General features: G+C 38.9%; 1 protein-coding gene across 1 annotated transcript in view; it reads left to right on the forward strand.

Annotated features, from left to right (window-relative positions):
• The first annotated feature begins 1,620 nt into the window (after positions 1–1,620).
• The window catches only part of gosr1 (golgi SNAP receptor complex member 1), a 25,366-nt gene continuing 1,688 nt past the window's right edge, over positions 1,621–25,298 (forward strand). The window contains exons 1-8 of the mRNA XM_085183973.1: positions 1,621–1,751; positions 5,538–5,649; positions 6,599–6,686; positions 6,812–6,919; positions 7,915–8,006; positions 11,230–11,304; positions 23,276–23,305; positions 25,102–25,184. Of these exons, the coding sequence (XP_085040099.1) occupies positions 1,718–1,751; positions 5,538–5,649; positions 6,599–6,686; positions 6,812–6,919; positions 7,915–8,006; positions 11,230–11,304; positions 23,276–23,305; positions 25,102–25,184 (622 nt within the window). The 5' untranslated portion in view covers positions 1,621–1,717. The remainder of the gene's footprint in view (positions 1,752–5,537; positions 5,650–6,598; positions 6,687–6,811; positions 6,920–7,914; positions 8,007–11,229; positions 11,305–23,275; positions 23,306–25,101; positions 25,185–25,298) is intronic.

A 25,298-nucleotide genomic window follows, 5' to 3' on the forward strand; every position in this document is an offset into this window, starting at 1 on the left:
CAGAAAGCCAGAAACCTGTGTGTTGAATATGTCCTTGTGAGCCTCCACCATTTACTGGTGGGTGCAGCCTGGTCTGTCTAGAGACAGACCAGACCAGCTGCACAACACAGACACTTAAACCTTATCTGAGGTCAAAAACTACAAGAACAACAGAAACAAGAAAGAAAATGTAGCTTAGAACCATGCAGGGATACAGGAGACGGCAGCACTGCAGAGGTGAGGACCAGCAGCTGTCTGAAAGAGACAAAACTATACACACAAACACACACACAACAACAGACGAGAAACAAACAGAGAGAGAGGAAAAAGTGGTTAGCAAGCTCTTCAGGACATTACCTACATATAAATAATTATAATTTTTTTTTTTTTACAATGTCAGAAGGAGAGAGGCACTGAGGCACCGTCTTCCGCCCCCCGACGCTCCTGCTGTGCCTCCTCCTTCTGACAGGAACTGCCTACAGAGCAAGTATGAATGATGCCTGAGTGGACGTACACAACTCACAAGTTCCTGGCTCTCTCGGTTCCTCTGCAGAGGGTTTCCCTAAGAAGGTGGGCATAGCAGGGTCACCGGGGGACGGGGGGCTGTGCCTCATTGCCCTGCCCTCGTCGGAGAAACCCTCGTGCAGAGTTGTTCAGAAAGCCAGAAACTTGTGTGTTGAGTATGTCCTTGTGAGCCTCCACCATTTACTGGTGGGTGCAGCCTGGCCTGTCTAGAGACAGACCAGACCAGCTGCACAACACAGACACTTAAACCTCATCTGAGGTCAAAAACTACAAGAACAACAGAAACAAGAAAGAAAATGTAGCTTAGAACCATGCAGGGATACAGGAGACGGCAGCTTTTCATCTATGGATTCAAGGATCAAAAGATCAAAGGATCAAATTCTTGTTAAGATTCTAAATATATGTGACATTACATCCAGAAAGCCAATTGGGTTGTCAAATGACATTTTTTTGGACCGACCCTGGTATTTTTTTACTTGGAGAATTCATCAGTAAAGTTTAAATATCTGATATCTGTAGACCAATGGCACTTGACATCCGCTGATCATTTTCTTGTAAATCTTGGCATTGCGCTAGCTAATAGTTTAGCCTCATATAGCCATATTTTTACAGTAAGGAAACATAAAAAAAAAAAGTCCCAATTTCAAACCTCACCTGAGGACAATAACTACAAGATCAACAGAAATAAGAAACAAAACGTACCTTAGAAACATTAAGGGTTACAGGAGACGCCAGCCGAGGTGAGCCTTTGTGAGTCTTTTTTTTCCGTTAGTGAACAACCGAAAAACAGAAAAAAGAAGGAAAACTTACCTTAGAAATCTCAAGGGTTGTTTCCTCTGTGACATGTTGGAATCTGTAAACAGTTACTCCGAAAAGGATACAGGTTAGGTGTTTCAAAATACTTCTCTGGTAAAGGTTTCAATTCTGCAAACATAAATGCTGCGATTAACGAAGTTGTCGCTTTTCACCCCTATTTATGGATTTAAGGATCAAAGGATGAAATTTTTTGTAAGATTCTAAATATATGTGACGTCAACTGAGCAGGGACGTGACGTCACTTGAATATATGTGACATATATTCCAGGCTGCTACTGGTCTCTAGGTGACGCTGTGTTGTAGCTGATTGGCTGACGCGGTCGTGCGGTACGTCCTGTACGTTTTCTGCTGACACGTGACAGTACCCGGATTTTGGTGACGTCGCAGAACAACAAAGATGGCAGGAATAGGAAGCAGCACGTACTGGGAAGGTAAGGCAACACTCGAGCCTGTTTACAGCAAGCAGTATTATAACAGCACTTTTTTTTTTTTACCGTTTTCATAATATCAGCAATTAATTTGCCCCTGTCACACCACCTCTGGCTGTAAGAAACATGGTTTAAAAACACACATGCCACTACAATAACAAGTTAGCTCCCAACAAGCTAGCGAACTAGACGCCGTGTAAGTTAATTTAACTCTGTTCCTTCGGCGGTTTAAGCCTTGTCGTTGATCTAAACGGCTTATCAGCCTGGCACATCGAGTGTGTCAGCTGCTTCGTTAATTGTCGGCAGTGAGCAGATAGCGTTTTCATATTTTTCCCCCCTTGGTTAATGTAGTGTTAAAACAATGAGCGTTGTTGCTTTAGCTTTCGGTAGCACAGAAGTTTTTTTTTGTTGATGTTTAATGCAGAAAAAGAAATGGCATATTTTTTAAAATTGCCCCCCCCCCCCCAGTCCGGTGACTGGATTAGAGGCGGGGTACTCCCTGAACAAGTCACAACTAAAACAACTAAATTGCTCATGGGACATTTCACCTTCGTAGTACCATGTTGGAAAACGCGGACTTTGGTCAGAGACTTTGGTCTATATTCGCATGAAAACATCACACAGTTGGCGCCAATTTGTCAATCTCCTGTACCACTACATCCCAAAAAGGCTCTATTGAGATCTGAAGCCAGTGGTAGCCATTTGAGCACAGTAAAGTCATTATCATGTTCAGGAAACCAGTTTAAGGTGATTTGAGGTTTGTGGAATGTGTGTGTGTGTGTGTTATCCTGCTGGAAACAGCCATCAAAACTGTGGTTGTAAAGGGATGGATATGGTCAGCAACAAGACTCTGGTAGGCTGCTGCATTTAATTGATGCTCATTTGGAGATAAGGGACTTGGTAATAGCCAGCACACCATTACAACACCACTATCAGCTTGAGCTGTTGATTCAAGGCCGAATGGAGCCATGTTTTCCTGTTTTTTTTAGGATCCTGCCATTTTAATGTTGCAGCAGAAATTAAGACACATGTACCAGGCAATGTTTTTCCAATCCTCTACTGTCCATCTTTGGTGAACCTGTGAACTGTAATCTTACTACCCTGTTTTGTTCTTAGCTGTCAGAAATGACACCCAGTGTGCTGTAGGTAGGTTATCTGCTTTAAGGTTTGATGTATAGTGCATTCAGTGATGTTCTTCTCCATACTTTGGTTGTTACAATTGTTTTTGTTTTCTATTTAAGTAGTTCTTGTTGCCTTCCTGTCAACTTGAAGCAGTCTGCCCATTCTCTTCTGTCTTCAACAAGGCATTGTCTGCCAGGGAATTGTTGCTCACTTGATATTTATGTTTTTGGACCATTTTTTGTAACCCCTAGAAATGGTCATGTGGAAAAATCCTGAGTTTGTGAAATACTCAGACCACCCTATCTGCCATCAACAACCATGCCACATTCAAGTCACACAAATAACCTTCCTTGACACTTTGAACTTCAACAGGTTATCTTGACTATGTCTTGACTATGCCTAAATGCACTGAATTTCTGCTAATTGATTGTCTGAGAGTGTCACCATCTACCGGAACCGTGTTTGCACATATACTTGGCCAATAAACACGATTCTGATTCTTCTTATTATGATATTTGCTTTAATGAGTATTTGGATGTGTGTAGGGCGTGTGTGTAGGGCAGGGCAATATGGCCAAAAATATTTATCACGATATATATTTTGAAATTTGCAATAACAATATAACTGATGATATAACTGATGATATAACTGACGCGAGACAAAATACTTTAAAACTCCACAACTTTATTGATGCAAAAAAACAAACAAAACCATCAATGTATTTTCACTTAAACAAGCAGCTGTTTTTTATGTGCATTAAAGTTATATAAAAATGTAACAGTGCAAATTCTTTGCTGACAGTTTAACCAAGAAGGCATTTCCAGTGGAAATGGGCCGACATATCCTCAGCATAACCATGTATAATATCCGCAAAACTTAAAAAGAGGTTATACACACACAAGTAATAATATGTTGAAGCACAGTACGTATTACTCTGCGAGACTCCTGCCTACGGTAGCCGTAATGCTCTGACAATCCATCAAGCGGTGCGCGTTCTTAGCTTAGCAAAGTCCTACTAAAACATTTTTTGGCAGATTTTCGAGCGCCGTGTACTAGGGCTGCACGATTTTGCATAAAATGAGAATCACGTTTTTTTGGCTTAGAATTGAGATCACGATTCTCTCACGATTTTCTTTTCCAATATAAATATTTATTGGACTTATTAACTGCACATCAACTTCGTAACAGTTGAGACTGAACATAAAAACAATAAATAAACATAAAACAACAAATGTCTCACGTTTTGTCGTTGCCGCAAAATATTGTACTGCTTGAAATTCCGTCTCCACCATTGCTCGACATTGTGTGTATAGAGCAGATAGTGCAACAATAGAAAAATAGTTGCGGGACGGCACTGTGTAGCGTTTGTCTAGGGTGTTGATCATTTTCCTAAATCCCTCGTTTTGCATAGTGTTGATGGGAGCCATATCTTTGGTCAGGTGATAAGTAATAGCCTCTGTAATTTCTTTGTGCCTGCGGGAGTTCGACGGGTATAGGGAAGTGCTGTATAAGGTTCCCGTTATTGATGTTTGGGTGGTTGACCGGGACGGATTTTCTCCTGTCACTCTCGTCATCCCTGATGTGCTCTCCGTTGTTTTTACCCTGCTAATTTTAGCATCACACGGCACAGCTTCTGTATCACGTGGTATAAGGCTCCGCCCTTGTCATTTGTTGAGCAGGAAGAGTGAGCGCTTGTTTTCATGCAGATTACGTCCCGGATCAAAATGCGGTACAATCATCGTCGTCTTTTTAAAAAAAAATTTTAATCGTTGTCATTTGGAAATGAGATCGCACATAAGTATGAATCGAGATCGCGATTTTCTAACAATTAATCGTGCAGCCCTACCGTGTACCACATAAAATCGGTTCGAGGTCAGTAAGCACAACCAGAATTCATACATACGGCGCACTTCGATTTTTCAGAAAATCAAAGGATAGATTTTAAGAGCGACTTATTTTCCAAAAAACACGGTAATAACGACGGCCTGCTAGCATGCTCTACCAAAAATTGTGCTTTTGTGTGTATCTGACAGACGAAAGCTAAACCAGTTCCACACCACTGAACCATTTTTACAAACCAATTCTGGTTCATCCGTTTCATTCAACGATCCGCTTTCGCCCTTCTCATTCTCCGTCGCCACCATGCTTTTTCCGCCAGGTGCGTATGAAGAGAAAGGCACTGCACATGCACGCTTTACCCATATTCTATCGCAATATTTCATTTTCTTATCATTGCCCAACATTATACTGGTATTACCGTGAACGGTATGATATGGCCCAGCCCTAGTGTTTAACATAAATTATTCCTCTGTATAGGTTTCAGTGTTACATTTTTTGGATATCTGATATAAAATATTTTTAATAGAAGATGCACAAAAAGATTTTCAGTTTTGAAAATCTTGTCATGGTGAAATTTTGTTCTACATAGCTCTCATACTCTACTATACACTCTCTGCACAGTCAGCAACAGACAAAATAGACATCACAGCTGAGCAGTAGAGTCAAGTTGTCTTCATGTTGAGTTGCTAATTAAGAAAATAGCATTACAAGAAAATTGAATGGACCATCTATCTATCTACCATCTATTTTCTACTCTGGGGTAATACTTAATTGATGGTGTTTCAGTTATTTTTAAGTATTTTACTGGGTTGTGTACTTCTGTTACAGATCTGCGAAAGCAGGCCAGACAGTTGGAGAACGAACTTGACCTGAAGTTGGTCTCTTTCAGTAAATTATGCACCAGCTACAGCAGCTCCAGAGATGGACGTCGAGGAGACACGTAAGATTAAGGCTTCTCACTCAACTGCAGAGTTAATAACTACTAAAAAGCTGAAACAATTAATATTCTTCTAGCAATAAATCTTTATCAAATGTAAAGATGTATTTATTGTATTTTATTGTTGTCATATTTAATCACATATTTAATATTATTCTTAAAAACAACAATATAGTGAAAAGATATAAAGATATAATGAAAGCAAAGATTGGTTCCAAAGCTTAAACTTAATGTTTTTTTATTTTATTTTATTGGAGTTGAAAATGGGTTACTAGTCAAAATGTTATTATTTTTAATTATATTCGTCATTCAGAGTTTTCATATCTAGCCTGAATTGGAATTGTTAAAATGCATATTTGTTAATCAGCAAAAAAAAAGCACTCAAAGCGCTTTATACAGCATGCCTCATTCACCCATACACCAAGCACTTTTCTCTATGCCTAATTATTTTCTGTCTACTAATCACACACCTATACTCTGATGGATGCAACGGAGAGCAAATTTGTATCATGCTCAAGGATATTTTGCATGCATTCTGGAGCAGCCAGGGATTGAACCACCAACCTTCAGATCAGTGGATGACCTGCTCTCCTAAGCTATAGCCACCCCTAAAGTAGCTTGAATGGAATATTCTAACACAAAAACTACATGTTTCTTTATTGCCGACCTTAAGGATTTTGAGACCAAGTAGGCTTTTGAAACATTACCAATCAAGAAAAAAAAACTTGATTACTTACTTCTGTTTGATTACAGTTATTTATTTTTTACTAACAGCTTTAAATTCTTTATTTGATGAATGTGTAATTTCTGCTATGAAATAAAGCACATTTCTTGTCCATTAAACACAAGAAAACAGTACAAGATGTTTTTTAATGTGAGTTAAAAACCAATTACAAATAAGCTGCTTTAAATAAAAATTCTTAATATTCTTCCATCTTATTTTTCCTTTCAGGTCAGACACCACACCTCTGCTAAACAACTCTACCCAGGACAGGATGTTTGACACCATGTCAGTGGAGATTGAACAGTTGCTAGCCAAAGTAAGTAAATTGTCTCAGGTCAGTGGAAAAGGACGGCAAAATGAATATAATAAGAACAGAAATGGATATATGCCTCATCCTTCGTGTCCATCCATCCGTCCACTCTGTTTCCTTCTCTCTCTCAGCTGACTGCAGTGAATGACAAGATGGCGGAGTACACCAACTCTCCGGGCGCAGCTGCTCTCAACGCTGCTCTCATGCACACGCTCCAGAGGCACAGGGACATCCTACAGGTTTGCTGTCTTGTTCCTTTTTTCCTGTCGCTCATCTGTTTTCTATAGTTTTTTTTTAAATTTAATTGAAATCATTTTCTTTCATAGCGACTTATTCTCAGTTATGGTTACTGAAGTCAATGAAGAGCCCAAGAACTACTTTCTAAAGCACATACTGAGTCTTAGGCTACGTTCACACTGCAGGCGAAAGCGCATCAAATCTGACTTTTTTGACCCTATGCGACCCATATCCGATCATGGTATGACAGTGTGAACGGCACAAATCCAATATTTTCAAATCCGATCTGGGTCACTTTCGTATGTGGTGCTGAATCCGATACATATCTGATGTTTTAGAAAGCGACTGCTGCTTGAATGGTCATGTCGCATTAAATCCGTCTTTTACGTCACTGACACAAGACAGACGCCAATTATCAGCGCCGGAGAAGCACCCGAGAAGACGCTTCCTGGCCGTCCCGTGCAGATGTTAGTGAAACTGTTGGGAAGACAATGTTGGAGAAACGTGAACATTTTATTTCTACTGTATAATCTGCAGATTCTGACAGAAATCTGCAACTATCCTTTGAAGCACCGCTCCTCTCTAAAACAGCAATAAGGATTATTATTAGGCCATATGTAAATAACAAAATAACTTTATAAGTTAAAGCAAAATTGGGAAACGTAAAGTCCGAAACAAGTCTTTATATTAATGGCCATCAGTCAAACAATACTGTTTGGTCTGGGTCTAAACAGAGCGCGTTGTGTGTGACGTCTTCTTTTGTGCATGCGGGCCGCTTTGAGGGTTCACACTAAAGCGCGTTTGCTGTCACATTTTATTTATAGTGTGAACAAGTAGACAAAAAAATTGTATTTGATCAAAAAATCGGAATTGAGCATTAAGACCTGCAGTGTGAACCTAGCCTTAGTGGTTTAGTTTTGTCCTGTTTACCACTTGTTTGTTTCTCTGTCTTTACTGTATTCCTTTTTTTTTTTTTTAAACTTTATTTTCCTCAAAGGACTACACACATGAATTCCACAAAACCAAAGGCAACTTTTTGGCCATCCGGGAAAGGGAAGACCTTCTAGGGTCTGTCAGGAAAGACATTGAGTGAGTACTCAGCCACAGCACCTTTTAATTTCATTTAGCTTTTATAGCAGCGTGGGAATGTTTTAATTAATTAATTAATTAATTATTATTTTTATTAATGTCGTTGTTGTTTATTATATTATAGTAAATGATAAGATCCTACACACGCATGCTTTCTTGTGTTTTGATCTGAAAGGGTGCTGAGCAATAAAAACGGTCAAGCACTGCTCTTATGTCGTAGACCTTATTCCTGAGAGGAATAATTGAAACTTCACTTCCATTTGGCATGTTCTTGAACAAATAGAAGATTCGTGCTCTCTCTGGCCTTGCATTGAGGAAGTGCATCCTCTCTTCAGATTTGCACAGTTTGAGGGAATTTATTGAAACGAAGGTTTTGCTAGACCATGAGTCTTCATTTTGCAGTGGCTTATTGATCTGTGAAGGCACTGATGATGGCAAACAGTGAGCACTGCAGGATTCTTATTGATCCTTCCCCGTCCATCTAGAGTACAAAGAGAAGAGTTCTCATGCAGAGGCGTCTTGCAGGCAGGCATACATGTTCAATAGGAATACACTCACTTAACTATATATAAATATACAAATGTAGTATTCATTAAGTAATTTATAAAGCTCTTAAGGAGCTTATTATAAATTAAAATAGTTTACATTTTTCCAGAATGACCTGAAAAAACAACAGATTAAACAGCGTTGGGTGCAGTTTTTGAAACTGTTTCGAAATTATGAAACTAAGGATAGGGTACAGGATACTAAGCAGACTTTTGTGTAATACCAATTTGTGTCACGAGATGCTGTATCAAGTCATTGGAACCTCGAGTGTGTCTTGAGTCCAGCACAAGAAGAAGGTAAAATACCGATGGAATGACAGATATTCTGGTGAATCAGACACTGCTAGAAAATGATGCCTTAACCACCAGCAGCAGTAAAGGAGCAGTCAAATGCATGATTTTATTCTCTCTGTTTTAACAGAGGACGGGAGAGGTTATCAAATATAGTGTGAATCTTTACTTAATAAAGTATTAATCAGGATTTTCATTACATTTGAAATCACTGAAAGTAATCTTTTTTTTTTTAAGGACGCAAATGTATCTCTTTATATTAGGAGCCACTTCATTACATAGGACATCGGTGGAGCTTTTTTTTCTCGGCCAATTGTTTTTATTTGGGTTAAAAGCACCTTTGTCTGATCTTTTAAGTGCAAAAGATGCATTTTCATACAGTTTTCTAGCATGATGTTGGAACTTATTGCCTAGAAACCAGAAAATGACTTTTAATTAAAGAGACCACCCCTTATCTGAATGATCCTAAGTATCAATACTGGCAAATAATAGACAGAAAGTAATGTGACTTGAAAATATATGACAAAATTCTGTTGTCGAAAATAGCAAAAACAATTTCCTGATCACAGAATTATGGACTTTTTGTTTTTACATTGTCTTCTTGGCAGCACAGTTTAAGCCTTGGCCTATCTGAACACTAACGTAGTTACAAGATGCTTTTATAAAATACAATTTTGGGGTCAGTACAGAAATGTGTCAAATATCATGACATTAATACAGTGATGGAATATCTGGTGCAGCTAAGCATTTTCTCTTTTGTCAGGTAGAGGGCAGTAGAGCTCTTGGCTGTGAAGTAAATGGACCAGCACACGTTTCAGAATATGTTTTCCATGTCCATACTGGTAACAAGAAGGAGTCCAAACTATCTAATTGATACAAGCACTCAAATGAAACAGTGAGGCATTTATCAAACACCATATCAATAACTTGCATTGTGCTTACAGACTACTGAAGCACACACACACACACACACACACCACAATCATAGTAATAGCATGCTGCAGAGCTGAGCTGAGATGTAACAACCCTTCTTCTCCTGCTTTGATTTTTAAATGTCAGCAACAAAAATGACAGTTTTCTATGATTTACATTGGTGCCCTTTTAAAAAGCCTCGCCGGAGTGATGAATCGGTCTGTCAGTACAAAGAATTCTGGTCCCACAGAAGCATCAGCCCAGTTGCTAGGGTGGTCAGATTGGGCTCAAGGCAGTCACTCTGGGGTGTACTATATGTGCTCATAGCCTTCCTCCTCCCCTGCTCGACGAGAGGGTGGGGCAGTGTTAAATGACCAGAAACGAAGAAGGCATGGGAGTCAGCAGTTCAGGGCTGCTGATAGCTAGAGATTCATCAAACAGAAAAGAATGGGTTTGCTGTGTTTACTTTGTGAGTGGTGCAACGCCCATTCATCACTTCTGACTGCTCAGTAGAGGAGAGCATGGTTCTTTTTCTGTTTCTTCATTAACCATAAAAAAAATCTATTCTTCTCCTCTTTTTTTTTCTCTAGAAAAACAGTTTGAATTTTGCTTTGTTCACTGCAGCAGCTTTAATTCAAAAGATCTGACAAAAATGACACATTTAAGGAATCATTATTTTTAAATGTCCCTGCAGTTACTCAGACCTACTTGGGCAGTTGACCAATCATGGCTTATAGTTTTATGGAAACGCAATATTTAGTCTGAAGATTTATTATTATTGCAAAGGGTGGCATCCTTGGTGTGAAAATACAAAAAAAAAATGGGTTAGAAACACAAAAAGAGCCATGAAAGACAATCAAGTTGTAAAAAAAACATTTTATGTTTAAAATGCTTACCTTCTCTGTCTGGCTTTTCTGATTAATTAATCATTACATAATCACTGTATGCAATAGCCATATATGCTACAAATATTAGCAGTTTGTGTGAATTAGTAAAGCGCTACCATACCAGTAAAGTGATTAACACCTTTAATGATGTTATCACATTGCTAATGTGCAGTTTAAGGAACAAGGCCTTTACATTTTTATATTCCTTGTATATGCTGTGTTTTTTAGTGGTCCTTGCAAAGAAGAGTGAGATCTGCAGGATAAAACGCAGATTGTCACCTCACTTTGAAAGTTAGCCAGCCTTTGGTACCCTGTGGCAATCTGCTTGTGAAAATTACATTGACAGCCTTACAGATTGCTCCTTTTTGATTGACTTCTGATTCTGATGTATGCAAAGTTACAGAGACAAGAATTGGGATCAAGGCTGTCGCCTGTTAACTTGGGCTGTCATTTTAGATTTATTTCTTATCTACACTTTGAAAACTTGATTTTGACACACAGGTAATTCTGACATTGCCTAAATGTTGAAAATTACCATTCATTAAAAAAAAAAGTATTATTCACGAGTGTATCTGCCTGCCTTTTTAGGACATACAAGAGCGGTTCTGGGGTCAACAACAGAAGAACAGAGCTGTTCCTAAAGGAGCATGAGCATCTGAGAAAGTAAGTTCCCAAAGCATTTGTATTATTTAACCATAGCAGTTAAAAGTAGAATAAGGTTGCCACCCTAAATGTGGAATAGTCAGATTTTTTTTAGGAAAGCAAGCTGGAATAACCTTGATGGCGCAGGCCCACGATTTGGGAAAAACAAATAAAAATGTATTTTTCTGACACATTCATTTGTTCTCTTCATGCGTTTACTTTATAGAAGATGTGAAGTTCTTCTGTTAATTCATAACTTAAGGTCTTATATGAGCATGCATGACATAGAAGATCAAATCCTGATCTCTAGCAACCTTAGTATCCCACAATCTTTTGGCTGACTCTCAACCCCTGCAGAACAGCATGTGGTTCTTTTTTTTATGCGTTTCCCTGTGTTTGTGCCAGAGGTGTTAGATGCACACTGCATGGAAAGTAAAATTGGATAGCAGCAGGGCACACACACACACAAACATACCCACACAAAGAAACGAAACACAAATTTACCACAGAGCTATTTACATGGCCAATACATAGCAGTGTGACTGATTAGTATTTGCATTTGTTTCCCATATCAAGTTCTCAAAGGAATAATGCTGCAATTATTCCCTCTCAAAGACCTCTCCATTCATTTTCTAACAGGCTTTACCTGTTCCCACAATGCATGGCTAATATTTATATACTGAAATTGATGTTTATGTAATGACCCTTTAAAATACAGTGTGGTCTAGTTAAATAACTTTAATCGCATAGCATTTTATGGATTTTTTTTTATGTCTTTGAAATAAAGCAGTAACACTTTTACTATATGTTCAGTTAAATATAAATTTGCATTTAAATTAGTAACTAACACGAAGCAACTAGCACGAAGGTCAGTAACGCTCCTGTTTCAACAACATTAAATTGTATTTAACAGGTATCTTAAATGTTAATCTAGCCACCTCCTCCAGCTTGTTTGAGGAAACACCAAGAGATTCCCAGGGCAGCCGAGAGATATTATCTGTCCAACGTGTTCTGGATATGAATATGAGAAAGCTCATTTCCGCCGCTAGCATCCAGAACCTTATTCTTTTGGTCACTACCCAAGGCTCTTTACAATAGTTGAGGGTAGGGACGTTGGACGACCAGTAAATTGAGACCTTAGCTTTTTCGCTTTGAGTCAATCTCCCACTCCCCTTGCCCATCACTCCTAAACAAGACCTTGAAATATTTAAACTCTTCCATGGGACAATAACGCATCCCTGACCCGGAGTGGGCACTCCATCTTTTTCTAGCTGACGACCATGGCGTAAAACTTGGAGGTGCTGATTCTCATTCCGTCGCTTCATACTCGGCTGCAAACTGCTCCAGTGTATGCTGGAATCCACCACCTGATGAAGACAACAGAACCACGTAATCGACAAAAAGCAGAGACGAGACTCTGAGACTGCCCATATGGAAGCCTTCTGCCACTTGGCTATGCCTTAATCCTCTGTCCATAAAAATGAACAGAATCTGTGACAAAGGGCAGCACTAGCAAAGTCCAAAACCCACTGGGAACGAGTCCGACTTATTGCTGGCTATGCGGACAAAGCAACAGTTTCTGTGGGATCGAATGGGTCTTAGCAACGGGTCCGACCACGCATACTCTCGAAGCATTTCACACAGAATACTCAGAGGGTATGGCTTCTGCAAGTTCACAAAACACATGTAGATTGCTTGGGTTACCTCCCATGAACCCTCAATCATTCTCAAGAGTATAAAGAGCTGGTCCAGTGTTCCGTGACCAGGGCAGTTATTTGGGACAAAAACCACATTGTTCCTCCTGTATCCCGAGGTACCTCTGATACTCTACTTTCCAGCACCCTGACATAGGTTTTGGGAGACTGAGGAGTGTGATCACCCTATAGTTGGAGCACAACCTCTGGTCCCCCTTTTTAAAGATGGGAACAACCACCCCAGTTTGCCAATCAGACCTTTGGATTTTCAAAGATCTTTTACCGTCCAACAATATTCTTAGTTAAAGTCAGCAGTGCTCCACCTGCACTATACACAGTGCAGGTAGACCACCACATTCCCCTCCTGAGTCGACTGATTGTTTTACAGAAACCATTCGAGGCAGTCAAAAAGTCTTTTTCCATGGCCTCTCCAAACTCCTCCCACAGCCCAGTTTTTGCTTCAGGCACTGTCCGAGATGTGTTCTGCTTGGCCTGTTGGTAACTATCGGCTGCCTTCAAAGTCTCACAGGCTAACCAAGCTAGGTTAGGACTCCCTCTTTAGTTTGATTATGCTCTTCACCTTCAGTGTCGACCATTTGGTTCGGGGGTTACACCCAGACACCAACTACCTTGCGGCCACAGCTCTGTGTAGCAGGTTCAGCAATGACTCAGTGTCCCTAGTCTACCAATGGAATGTTGTCGAAGCTCTGCTGGGAGTGGAAGTGACCTAGGGTGTACCATATGTCTCTGTGTTTTTTGTTTATTTGTTTGTTTGTTTTTTGACGGTATGTCTTTATAGCACCTATTTAATGGTACTGATAAACAGTATCAGTAAATTGAATACTGCAGTGAAAGTGTCCATGGCTCCCTCATCTCTGTATTCTGTAGGTCTGTAGTCAGTTTTATTTTATACAGTGCCAAATTACAACAACAGTCACCTCAAGGCGCTTTATGTTGTAAGCTATACCCTACAATAATACAACAAAGAAAACCCCAACAATCATATGACCCCTATGATCAAGCGGTTTGGCGACAGTGAGAAGGACAAACTCCCTTTTAACAGGAAGAAACCTCCAGCAGAACCAGGTTCAGAGAAGACGGCCATCTGCCATGACTGGTCGGTGTGCTGTGTCTATTTTTCTCTTTGTCTTCCCCCATTTGTTTTGTGTTGTCCAGAAGGGCATGGAATGCGGTGCTCCAAATGCGGTGACTCTTCTATACTGAGCTATAGGTGGCAGCAACGTGTCAAGATATATAGCAATGTGCAAAAAAAGATGAAGAAGAAGAGGACTGCAGGCCAAAAGAAATGGATGTAAATAATTGAGAGGAAGGAAATGGATTCAACACATTTGTTAGAGCTCAAGGATATAATCAAAGGTATTGCTGAGTTAAACAGAATAAAAAATGAGGAGAGGTATTCTAGCGTTCACAAAACAGTCAATATTTGATGGTTAATTGGAGTACAATTCAGCCTGTGTAAGTTCAGTGGTTTTCAAGAATCACATAGGTACTGCTGACTGCTGAACTGTATAACATGACATTTCATTACCATGAATTGTTCAGGTGGGAAACATTTGGTCCTAGCATTCATATGGACGCTACTCTAACACATTACTGCCCATGTTATTGGACACCGAGCAACCCCCTGACGGGGGTGGCGTCCCACAGAGAACAGTGTATCTTACCACACCACAGAAACTGCTCAGTGGATGTATCATACAACCCACACAACACAATGGATGCTTTAACAGCATCCCAGTACCAGACAGTACTCCTGTGACATAATAGCTGGAGATGGCTTCAATTTCGTGGCTTATCAGTGAATACTTAGGTGTGCTCATTTTAGCACATGAGGGAGAGAAGTTAATGCTTCAAGTGCTTGAGTGGGTCGAAGAATATTTTGGCTCCAAACATCTTAACTGAATATGTAATATAAATTATTTAAAAATGAAGATTATTTAAAAACACACACACACACACACAGCTAAACATTACCATTTGAGATGCCTTCTCAGCAGTCGTGCTGTTTTGCTTGTCATTTGCATTTGATCGGGATATTGTTAATTAAATTATGTTATTAAACCACAGCCCATACTATCTATAGGGCTTCCCCTTACCATTGGCATAGATGGGAGGGAAAGTGGATACTGGATATGAGGATTGAGTTACACTTGATTGATCCTATTAAAGCCATAAAACAGGAAAGGGAAAAGAGAGAAAAGGGATGTAATGTGTTGGTGAGTATCACTGTTATCCACAGATACCCGATAAATATGAGAGATGAATGAAAGAGTGAAAATCTTACTTTCCCGATTCCTGGCGCAATCTGTGATGATCTCTTGTCAAAGGTGACTTTTATGGAAAAGTAGCATGAATAATGAGGTTTCTTTTATGTAAAGCTGCATGATCTGTTTTAATTTATTGAACTTTTTTTGCTTCATCATGCTGCCCCAATAATTTAGTGTGAAAAATGTAAGTAGGAGGCCTTGTGTAATGACTGTGTTTGAACCATTTATAAATTGGCAAATGATGGCTTGAGGCTGCCAAACTGGTCAGCTACGACTAATCAATTTGCAGCCTATAAAACAGCTCTCTTGCAGTTAATCCACAAGCTACTGCAGTGAGTGAAATGCTTGCAAATCTCTATTGATTCACTGAAACAAATATCAGTGAGCAACTTTTATTTATTTCATGACTGCACCTTCTGATATAAAGATTCATACCTATGTTTTATCATCTGAGAAGGGGTCCGCTTTACCATAGGAGTGAAAATATAAAGAAATGAGACAATGTGGCAAGCATCTTTAAAAAAAAAAAAAAAAAAAAAAAAAAAAAAATCATCCTCTTCCTCCTCACCTCAAGATTCATCACCTGAGCTGAAGTCAGGCCTCTAACACATGAAAATGTGTATAAACATGTTTATGTGTTCTAGATATTGTTGCAATTACTCATTTTCAGCAGCTACGAATGAGCCGGCTTTAACAACAGTAGCTGGTTGTAAGCTATTATGCCAGCTAACGTTAGGCTTCAGTGTCTTAAAAATCACATTTTCTCTCTGACAGTTTGACACTCTGCGAATTAACTCTTGTATTTGCTCTCATGTGAGAATATAATTTGAGTCCAACAACGTTAGATCCACTTAAAAAAAAAAAGGTTTCATTAATGCTTGGTAACAGTGGATAACAATAGCTAACAGCGGTGCTAAAGTTCATTGTATCCTCAACATCTCACCTCAGTATTGCTGTCCTCAGGAAGAAGTGAGCTTCTCTGACTCTATGACTTGTATCGGATTCTTTTCACAAAGATTTACAGCCTCCTCCAGAGTAAATGGTTACACAAGCTTGTCATCTGGCAGAAAAACAGTGGACTGCTTAAACTTTCTTAACCAAATCCAGTTGTTAAGTGATGACGTATAAAACCTGCTTCCAGGTCCAAACTACTCTGCGTTTATTAAGTGATCACTGTTGGCCTCTCTCGGCAGCACATTTTAAAGATTGGTTTTTAAAACCTTACAGTATAACTACAGACCAGCAAATACAAGAGCATATTAATCACTAACCTTGTATTGTGGGTGGATTATCTCAGTTGTTCTCCTGACTGAAGTTTGGCCCGTTTACAGCATCCTGCCATGCAATTGCATTTGTCCCTAACCATTGGAAACCCTCACATTAACTTGAATTGAGTGGAAAAAGGTTAGTGTTCATCCTCCAGCTTTACCGTGTTTATATTATGCTAACCATAGCTGCATAGCTAGCCACCACGTACCACATCATTATATACCAGCTTGCCCAACTTCAGTAACCCTACAAACGTCACTGCTGTTTAGTTTTTTGTCTTTGTTTATGTCAGAAGTGATAGCAGAGCGGTATGTTTTAATTTTTTCTGAAATCCCTCAGTCAGAACCTGCTATATTATCTTTAGATGAAAACTAGCGAGCCAACTCCCTGCTAACTTCAAACTCCGTTAAACTTCATAAATTCTGTTTTCGTGGATGCCTGGATGTTAAATTTAATTGTTACACCTGGTAGAGCAGCCACACTCATCATTTTATTAAAGATGAAAGAATTTAGACCATCTTTAACTCTCAGTGATGCCACGTTGTCCGTTTGACTGTGGGACCTGAAGCGGAGTTTGGACCCGGAAATGGCTAATGACGTCAGACTTAAAGACAGGATGGCAAACCAAATAGTGAAAGACTATTTTGTTTGTTTGTTTGTTTGTTTGTTTGTTTGTTTGTTTATTTGCTTGTTTGTTTGTTTTTTAACACACAAACAGTAGTAGAAACACACCAATTGGCCACAACCATTACTGGGTACAGTCTAAATTTAATGTTTTTGATCTCTCATGGTTGACTACAGCGGCAACTATAGCTAGGATTATGTACTTAAATTGGAAGGTGTAAGAAAAAAAACTTGAATGAAGTTGAATCCAGTCTATAATCTACTGACATCTAGTGATGAGGTTGTATACACTGTAACTTTAAGGTAGCTTTCATCAGTTTTCAGTATGTGGTTCTACAGCAGTCAGATGTTTCTACATAGTAGAGCTGAAAGCTGTTTTCAGTTTTGTCACTGATACTCATTGCTTTAGCTTTAGTTTATAATAGTCTTTGGCAAGTGTAACTTGATGCCATTTAGTAATTAAAGCTACTATAAATGCTGCTGATCTGTTATTTCACCCCATCATTGGTTCTTTCTCCATCCTTGTAGATCTGTTTTTCCATTTCTCTCTGCCATAGAGGTTAGTCTTCATAAATAAACAAGAGGGAGGGAGGGGTAAGTCCATTAAAAGTTCATGCTGCAACAGCTTTAATGGTAGTGGTCACATAAGGACTTCTAGTTCAAACTCACAATGAAATCCAATGATGATTCTCTGGATGCTTTTCTTGTCACTCACAAAGTTGAGTTATTAAGCTTTAAGATATGCTCCGAGTCTTTATTTCAGTAAATACTGTCACAACTCATCATTTTGTGTCCATTTAGGCTCTATAGTCTGCCTGTTTCTAAATGTGTAAGCTCTGTTTGCCAGGCTCATAAGAATTGCATGTGGTGCTTTGCTTCAAGTGAAAAAGCATCTAAATATCATCTACATATCAAACAAGACATATTCAAATTGTGCATTTTTATAACAAATAAAAAAATTAAAAAGTTAGTGTAGCATAACGAACAAGGGCATCAAATCGCACGATCCATGAGCCACATCCAACAGCTGCAAAGAACCTGCAATTTGTGAATGTTTCTGTTTTCTAATCATTAAGACCAGCATGGTTGCTGAATAATTGTGTACTTTGCTAAGTTACTTAGGTAATTTAGCAAAGTACACAATAGTAATTTGGTGAGAGTTAGGTATTTTACAACTACAGTGCTCAGGCTGTGTGGGTTAGTTATCTTCACAGTTGTCAAGTTAATCTATTTTCTTTTAACAAGGACAGTTAATTGCCCATTTTGATAATGGAAATACTCAAATAGCCATGGGTGGTACTTCTAAAACTGTAGTGGCCAGTATATCATGCCCATATCTCTTTTATAATTTTTTGCAAGGTCTTGATCATGGTGAACTCTTCAGGTTTTCCACCTAGCATTTTAAACAGGTGTTCAAAGTCTCTCTGTCACTCTGTCCTCTTCAAGATGCCTGCATTTAGTCTGTCTAGCCTGTTGCAGATTTTTAAGTTTGCACCATGGATACACGGTGAAGTACTTGCCTCGTATTCTTTCTATCACATTACAACTTACCACAGAACTAGTTCAGGACGTGTAGAGATTTAATTATAGATTTACCCCACAAGAGTGTTTGTGGACCAATTTGGGTCAGTTAATTTATGTTTTTTCACACTTTTGTAACGATATGAGGATAATAGCACAGCTTATTTTAAATCTATCATGCATATCAACCATATTCACTGACTAGCTCACACAAAACAGTCCATTATGATCTATTTCATATCCATTTCCCTGTGAAAGCAATTTAAACATTAAGATTGTTTGCGGTTTGGGAGAGAAGACTCATTTCAGTGAGTTGAAAGTGTTTAGCTGCTTACTGGCATGTTCTGATTTTCCTCTCAGTACTTAATGTTGGTAATGTTTTAGTGGGACTTCTCAGTAGCAAAACGCGTACCATAGCTTCATTGACAAATGATTCTCCTACCAGAAACGCTACATCCAGATGAACAGAATGAACTTTCTGGGATTTCCTTACCAGGATGACTGAGCGTGCAGTTTATGTTATCTGTTGGCCCTTCAACTAAACTTTGATGTAAACTTTGGAGGTCATTCAAAGCCCTTCTTTGGATATTGGCTGCCTTTTCTTCTGTTCTCTGTCAGGACGATCCCACACTGCATCAATAATGTTGTGATCCAGGCTCTGGGGAGGCACACCATGCTGACATAGGCCAGGTTTTTGGCTAAGAGCTCTTTGGGAATCATCGTGTTGATGCAAAATACAATGTTGTGTGTATCAAACTTTATCTTTGGCATTTTTCATAGACTGAGCTGAACAAATGATGTGTATTTGCAACAAGCTGCGAGAAACAAAGTGCTTTGCTAAGTCGATTGTTATGTGTATACACAATACTGATTCATATTAGGTTAGTTAGGTGCTTTTTTCACTTCAGTGGCTTAAAAGACAAAACCTTTTGTTTTGGTGAGGGTGAGGTACAAAACCTTGTACCTCACCCTCTGAAAAGGGTGAGGTACAAGGATTTGACTGAAGATGAGTGAAAAAGCAGCCAAACAGAAACTATGAAAGACATTCAGAAAGCCTAAAGGACTATTGGCTTGAGACCACTTTAAAGGACTTGTGGGCAGTACTATTTTAATCCTTGTAGCCATGATTTTGCAATGCATGTAGTATTTTTTGTGTATATAATTGTCAGTAAGCATTCTGTCTGCGTGATCATTTGTTTGTGAATCGCAGCAGATCATGTGGACAGTATGGGTTGATTCATCAAAATGGAAAGGGCAATTAGCTTGAAGCTAATGAGTGACTTAATGACTGCAGGAAAACAACTGACCAAGGGAAACAGAAAGAACCCCACTCAAAGCTGAAACCACAGAAATTCTAATATACATAAATGGCACAATCAACCTCACCACTATAGCTGCAGAATGATTATGGAGGATATAAAGCATAAATCTTTTGCCACATCTCATCTCTGCACATAAAAACTCCATAAATCAAGGCGGATCCTGAGCTTTCTCTTTTTCTTCTTCAGCTCATTATTTATCAGCAGAACACTGTCAGGTGAAGGACAGTTAAAGGCTTCGTTTTTTTGTCGCACCTCCTTCCATCTTTTAAGCAGTCTCTGTCCATATTGCATTCGTCTTAAGTTCTTCTTCTTCTTTTTTGGCCTGACAGTGTTTGTTCGCACCAATTAATTTAATATTTTATTAACCAAATACTTATTTTAAGCTTTTATGTTTTAAAATCTCAGATCCTAGAATATAATTTCTGGTCTTTTTCTAATGCTATAAAGTCTTATTCCTACTGCATAATTGCCTAATTGCAGTCTTCTTCACTCCACCCACCAGCTCCCACAATACATTTATTAAGTGAAATGGTAACTGCCATCTAACTCATAATGAAGTTAGATGCCAGTTATCATTTCACCTCCTGTAACTGATTTCATTCAGTCAGACAAATGCAGTTACGATCTTACAAACTACTGCCAAAAAAGCAGTTTGGTGCCAGTGTGGGCAGCTGTGATCCAAGAACAGAAGGATGCACAGCCCACATTGTGAATATGCATTATAGTCCAATTGGTCCTGCCCACTCGCTGCCTAGAAGACAAAGTTAAATAAGACATATTACCTTTCAATACCACAGATTGTAGGGAGCTCTAGTGAAAAAAGGTCCCTTGTTATGTCTGGGCTTGGCTTTCTCTACCACCTTTCCTGTAAACACTCACTGCAAAGCAAAATAAAAGTCAGCTGGAGCAGAAAAGAGTTCTATCAAGTCACAGATGTAGAAATGGACTGCTAATTGGTATCCAGTAATAATTTATCAAAACTGAAGCACAGATATGTGAGACTGACTTTACCTCGCAGCAAACCATAATATTATTCAAATAAAAGTGCTCTAAAAGTTTATGATGCAGATGCATGCGTGCACACACACGCAAACACAAACTGTGCATTTTCCTTTTTATTCTGAGTAAACTGATATGTTTCGTAGGTCATTATTTTGATTTGCTGTGGTTCAAGACGACAGAGTGATATTCGCAGGTGGGCAGACTTGAGCAGGTGAGGTACTGGAACCTAGAACAGGAGGTTTGCCCACAGGGAGCATAAATAAAAGTTATAAGATAACTGACTATCCACTAGTCAAAGAAAAATTGGCAGATTAGTCAGCTACCAAAATAGTCTTTAGTTGCCCTAATTGCTAGTAACCTAGAGGAACTACAGTTTTTGCCACATTTTTCAGCTCTTGGTGGTTTCCTCTCATGTTTGCCCATCAAGAGAGAGAATGAGAGAATCACGAAAACTGTGATGCAATCAGGAAGATCTTGCATCTTGCAAGTAAGGTATAAATCTTTTAGTGCCTTCTCTTACTTCATCTCAACATTGTTAAGAGCTTAACGGAAACCACACATTGAGCATGCAGGTGGAGGATGTGGAGTTGCTGAATGGAAGATGAATGACTGTTGAACTATGAAATACAATCCCTGCAGTTTTGTTTGTTTGGTTGACTTTAGTTCTCTGGAACATTATCCAAATTGATTCCAATTAGAAGATAAACCGCTGAAAGCTTTTATGCTTATGAGCAACATGAGACACAAAACAAGTGTTACAGCATAAGAGGTTTGTGTGGGATTGGGAGTGTAGCAGTGCCTTCCACTTTCCCCTCTTTTATGCAGTGATGCAGAACGTTAATCTCCGGGCATCTGAGTTGATTTATCCATGAGGGGAAAATGAACAAAACAAATAAAAAAGAAAAAAAAAGATTCATTCCTTTTTTTGTGCAACTCAGTCACTGCTATATGGGCCAAATATACTGGTGTTTTTGCCCTTGCAAACATCAACGGACCTGTTGCAGTTGGCGCACGAGTGTACAATTTGCTGGCTTTTGCTCCCATTAAAATGATAAATCAGTACAGAAGCTCAGAGACTCACAGATTGTACAGGAGGAGATCTTAAAAGACACTCAAAACTGTGCAAGTTTTGTTCCGTTTCTTAATTTAACAGAATCTACCACAACTCTTTTTTTAAATTTTTTTTTTTTAACCCTCTAAAGCCGGTCGGAGCGGGCAGGCTCCGTTTTGCGTAACTACTTTTAAATCCTTGTAGCTCTGCAACCACGTAAGCTAGAGCAATAATTTTTTTTGCATATGAAACCGGAGGAGTTTTACTTACATCTTATGCCATCAGCTTGTCCTCGGTCACAGTTTCCTTCCACATATAGCTTTGAAAAAACTGCATAAAAAGCACTTGCAGCAACAAAAACATAAAATTCCAGAAACACGCTTTGCCGATCCAATCAGCTGTTCATAACACTTCCTATGTTGGAATAGACGTCAGCGCGAACTTTTGCACGTCCGCCATGACCTGCCCGAAACCGGAAGTGACATCATTTTTGCGGAAATGTAGTTTTTTACCATCAGGGCCTCATGAGCCTATACTGGTGTTTTTAAAAGTTATGTTTGACTTTATGACTTTCTGTGTCGTTTCTGGGATGCTTAGGACTCATATTGCACTGCTGGAAATAGTTTATTTTGATGCATATGCTGCTTTTTTGCAAATTTGCATTATAATATTTATTTTTGTTTTTCCTGCACTATATAAAAATTGGTGTATTTCAAAAATAAAACTATTTTGTGAAACTTTTTTGTATTTACAGTTTTGAGGGATAAGCCTCTTAAATTTCTCTAACTAGAAATATATGTTAAAAAAAACAAAAACGATTTTCAATTTGTTTGTAGTTTATTGCACTTTTTTGCAATTTATGTAATTACTATGCACTTAATGCACACATATTATTAAAATCTGGGCTGTAATGGTTGTATTGATGTATAGCAACTTGAAATGCTCCCAAAAATGGCTCCACAGCATGTAAAAATATAATATAAGCTCTGGTGGACTTGGTTCTATGGTAGGTCTTAAAGGGTTAAGTGAAAACGTATATCAGTCTTCCAACAGCTTGACCAGACCAAACCATACTGTAGCATGGCCTTTGGTTTTGTGTCAGGAAGTATACAAATTCTGCCAAATCAAGCATGCAGATTCCTTGTTTATTCTGCAGTGCTTGTATCAATATCTAACCAGTGCCCTTCCCCTGCGTTTTTCTTTCCTTCTCACTGTCTATAGCTCAGATCGACTGATGGATGACACAATAAGGTAAGCCCTGCTTTCCCTTATTCATCTGAGTCTGGTTCAGACACAAGTATGTGCTCACAGAGCATTGTTGCTTTGCATTGTTTTCCCCTTTATAATGTGGCTGGCTCTTTTCAATATAATTTAAAGTCTCTTAAGATGAGTATTGTTCTGGCTTCTGGCTATAGTTTAAAAAATGGGTTTAAAAATTACAGTTCTCTCTGGTGTGACGGATAACAAGTTATCTTCTTAAACACAATGAACTGTAGTTTACGGGCTATCTTTTTAAAAAGTTTTGTAGATGTAGTTAGTTTAATTTTAATGACCTCAGTCCAAGAAGAAGAGGCACTGTTTGCTGCACATATTGCATTAAGAGGCACTATCATAATTTGTGATCTGGGGTTTTATTCAACAGTTTGCTGGACAGTTTAACATTCCTCGTTTAGGTCACCAAAAAACAAAAACTGACTGATCAGAGAGTGCACTTCTGTCCTCCAGCTCTGATTCTCATGAGCCGGTTAACACTGACTAGTCGAGGTTGCTGGTATCAGCAAAGTGATTCTTCCTGACTGAGGAGAACATGATCCCCAAAACACAGCTCCAGGCCAAGACTGCAGATTGTCCCCTTAGCAACCTCCAAACCACAGGAGATGCTACGACCCCACCCACCCGTGCTCACACATCACACGCACAACACGTTCAGACGAACACAGTGGTCATAGTCTCTCAGTGCTCAGTCGAAACACACACATGCACACACACACACAGCTCATCATCTTTACCAGCCAAAAGAGTAAACAACTGGTGATTTCATTTACTTTGTTTTCACCGGCATCCTCTGGGGATCTTTTACTCTGAGATATGAGGAATTGGTCCCGTATGACTAGTTCTGTTTGTCACCAGTCTGAATACTAGCATAATCCTACATGTAGTGAAAATTTAGAATAATTGACGATTTTTTGCTTGAATCAATATTTTTCCTTTCTAATAATATAATGACATATGTTCAAATAGTATATTATTCATTATGTCGTATATAAGGGGCGTGAACAGGTCTAAAAGCTTTTGGCTGATGTCACATCATCTTTAAACAGATTAAATGATGCTTCTCAGCATGTCATGTCTTTTTAAAGTAATTTCTCTCCTTGCATGAGCAAACCAGTACCACTCACAGCCACTGCTGCTGGCATCTAGCCATTAGTTATTGTTTATAGAACCTGTTTGTGGATTTTTTTTTGGTACAGCTGTGGAGAGGTTACTGTAAGAGAAATAAATGATTATTGGGGATTAGTTCTTACAACTAAAAGTTGAACAAAGTGCTTGAAGGTGGGCTCTGAAGCTTGTATTGATTATTTTGTGTAACATAGAGCCTGAAACTTTTCCTGCCAACTGCTCAGCTGCACTTTGCTGCTCTGAAGATTCCTGAGGCCCAAGTTTTAGAACAAGAGGCACAATACCACAGCACATCTGTACTGCCCTTATAGGTGCCTAACCATCTCATAAAGATACTGCATGTAGGAGGGAGGAATGGTGTTTGAATGAGCAGGAATGATCACAATTTTAGGTTTTACCCTTTAAATCCTTTTCTGTAGTTTTGGTTTACAAAAAAAAGTTTAGAAACAGTACTGAATGACACAGGGGCTTTACAGCACCACGATGTTTGGTGGAGACAACCAAAGTAAAAAAGAAAAGATAAAAATTACATTTTCTAACTCGCCTACAGTCAGAGGTACTTTTACATTACTAATAAAGAGCAAAGACATGAAGGATTGTCACTTTTCTCTACTTATCTGTTTTGCTACATCTTTCTTTTTCTTCAGCATTGCTATGGCGACCAAGGAGAACATAACCTTCCAAAGGGGCATGCTGAAATCCATACAGAGCAAGGTCAATACTCTGGCCAGTATCCTTTATGTTGCACATGTGCAGTGTTGTATGCGGGGAACCAAATGGCCTCCTTTAAAGTTATCTTTAAAGGATTTCTAGACTGAAATCAGTATAGGACATTCAAAAATTA

Source organism: Neolamprologus multifasciatus, chromosome 14, assembly GCF_963576455.1.
Source record: "Neolamprologus multifasciatus chromosome 14, fNeoMul1.2, whole genome shotgun sequence".
NCBI lineage: Eukaryota > Metazoa > Chordata > Actinopteri > Cichliformes > Cichlidae > Neolamprologus > Neolamprologus multifasciatus.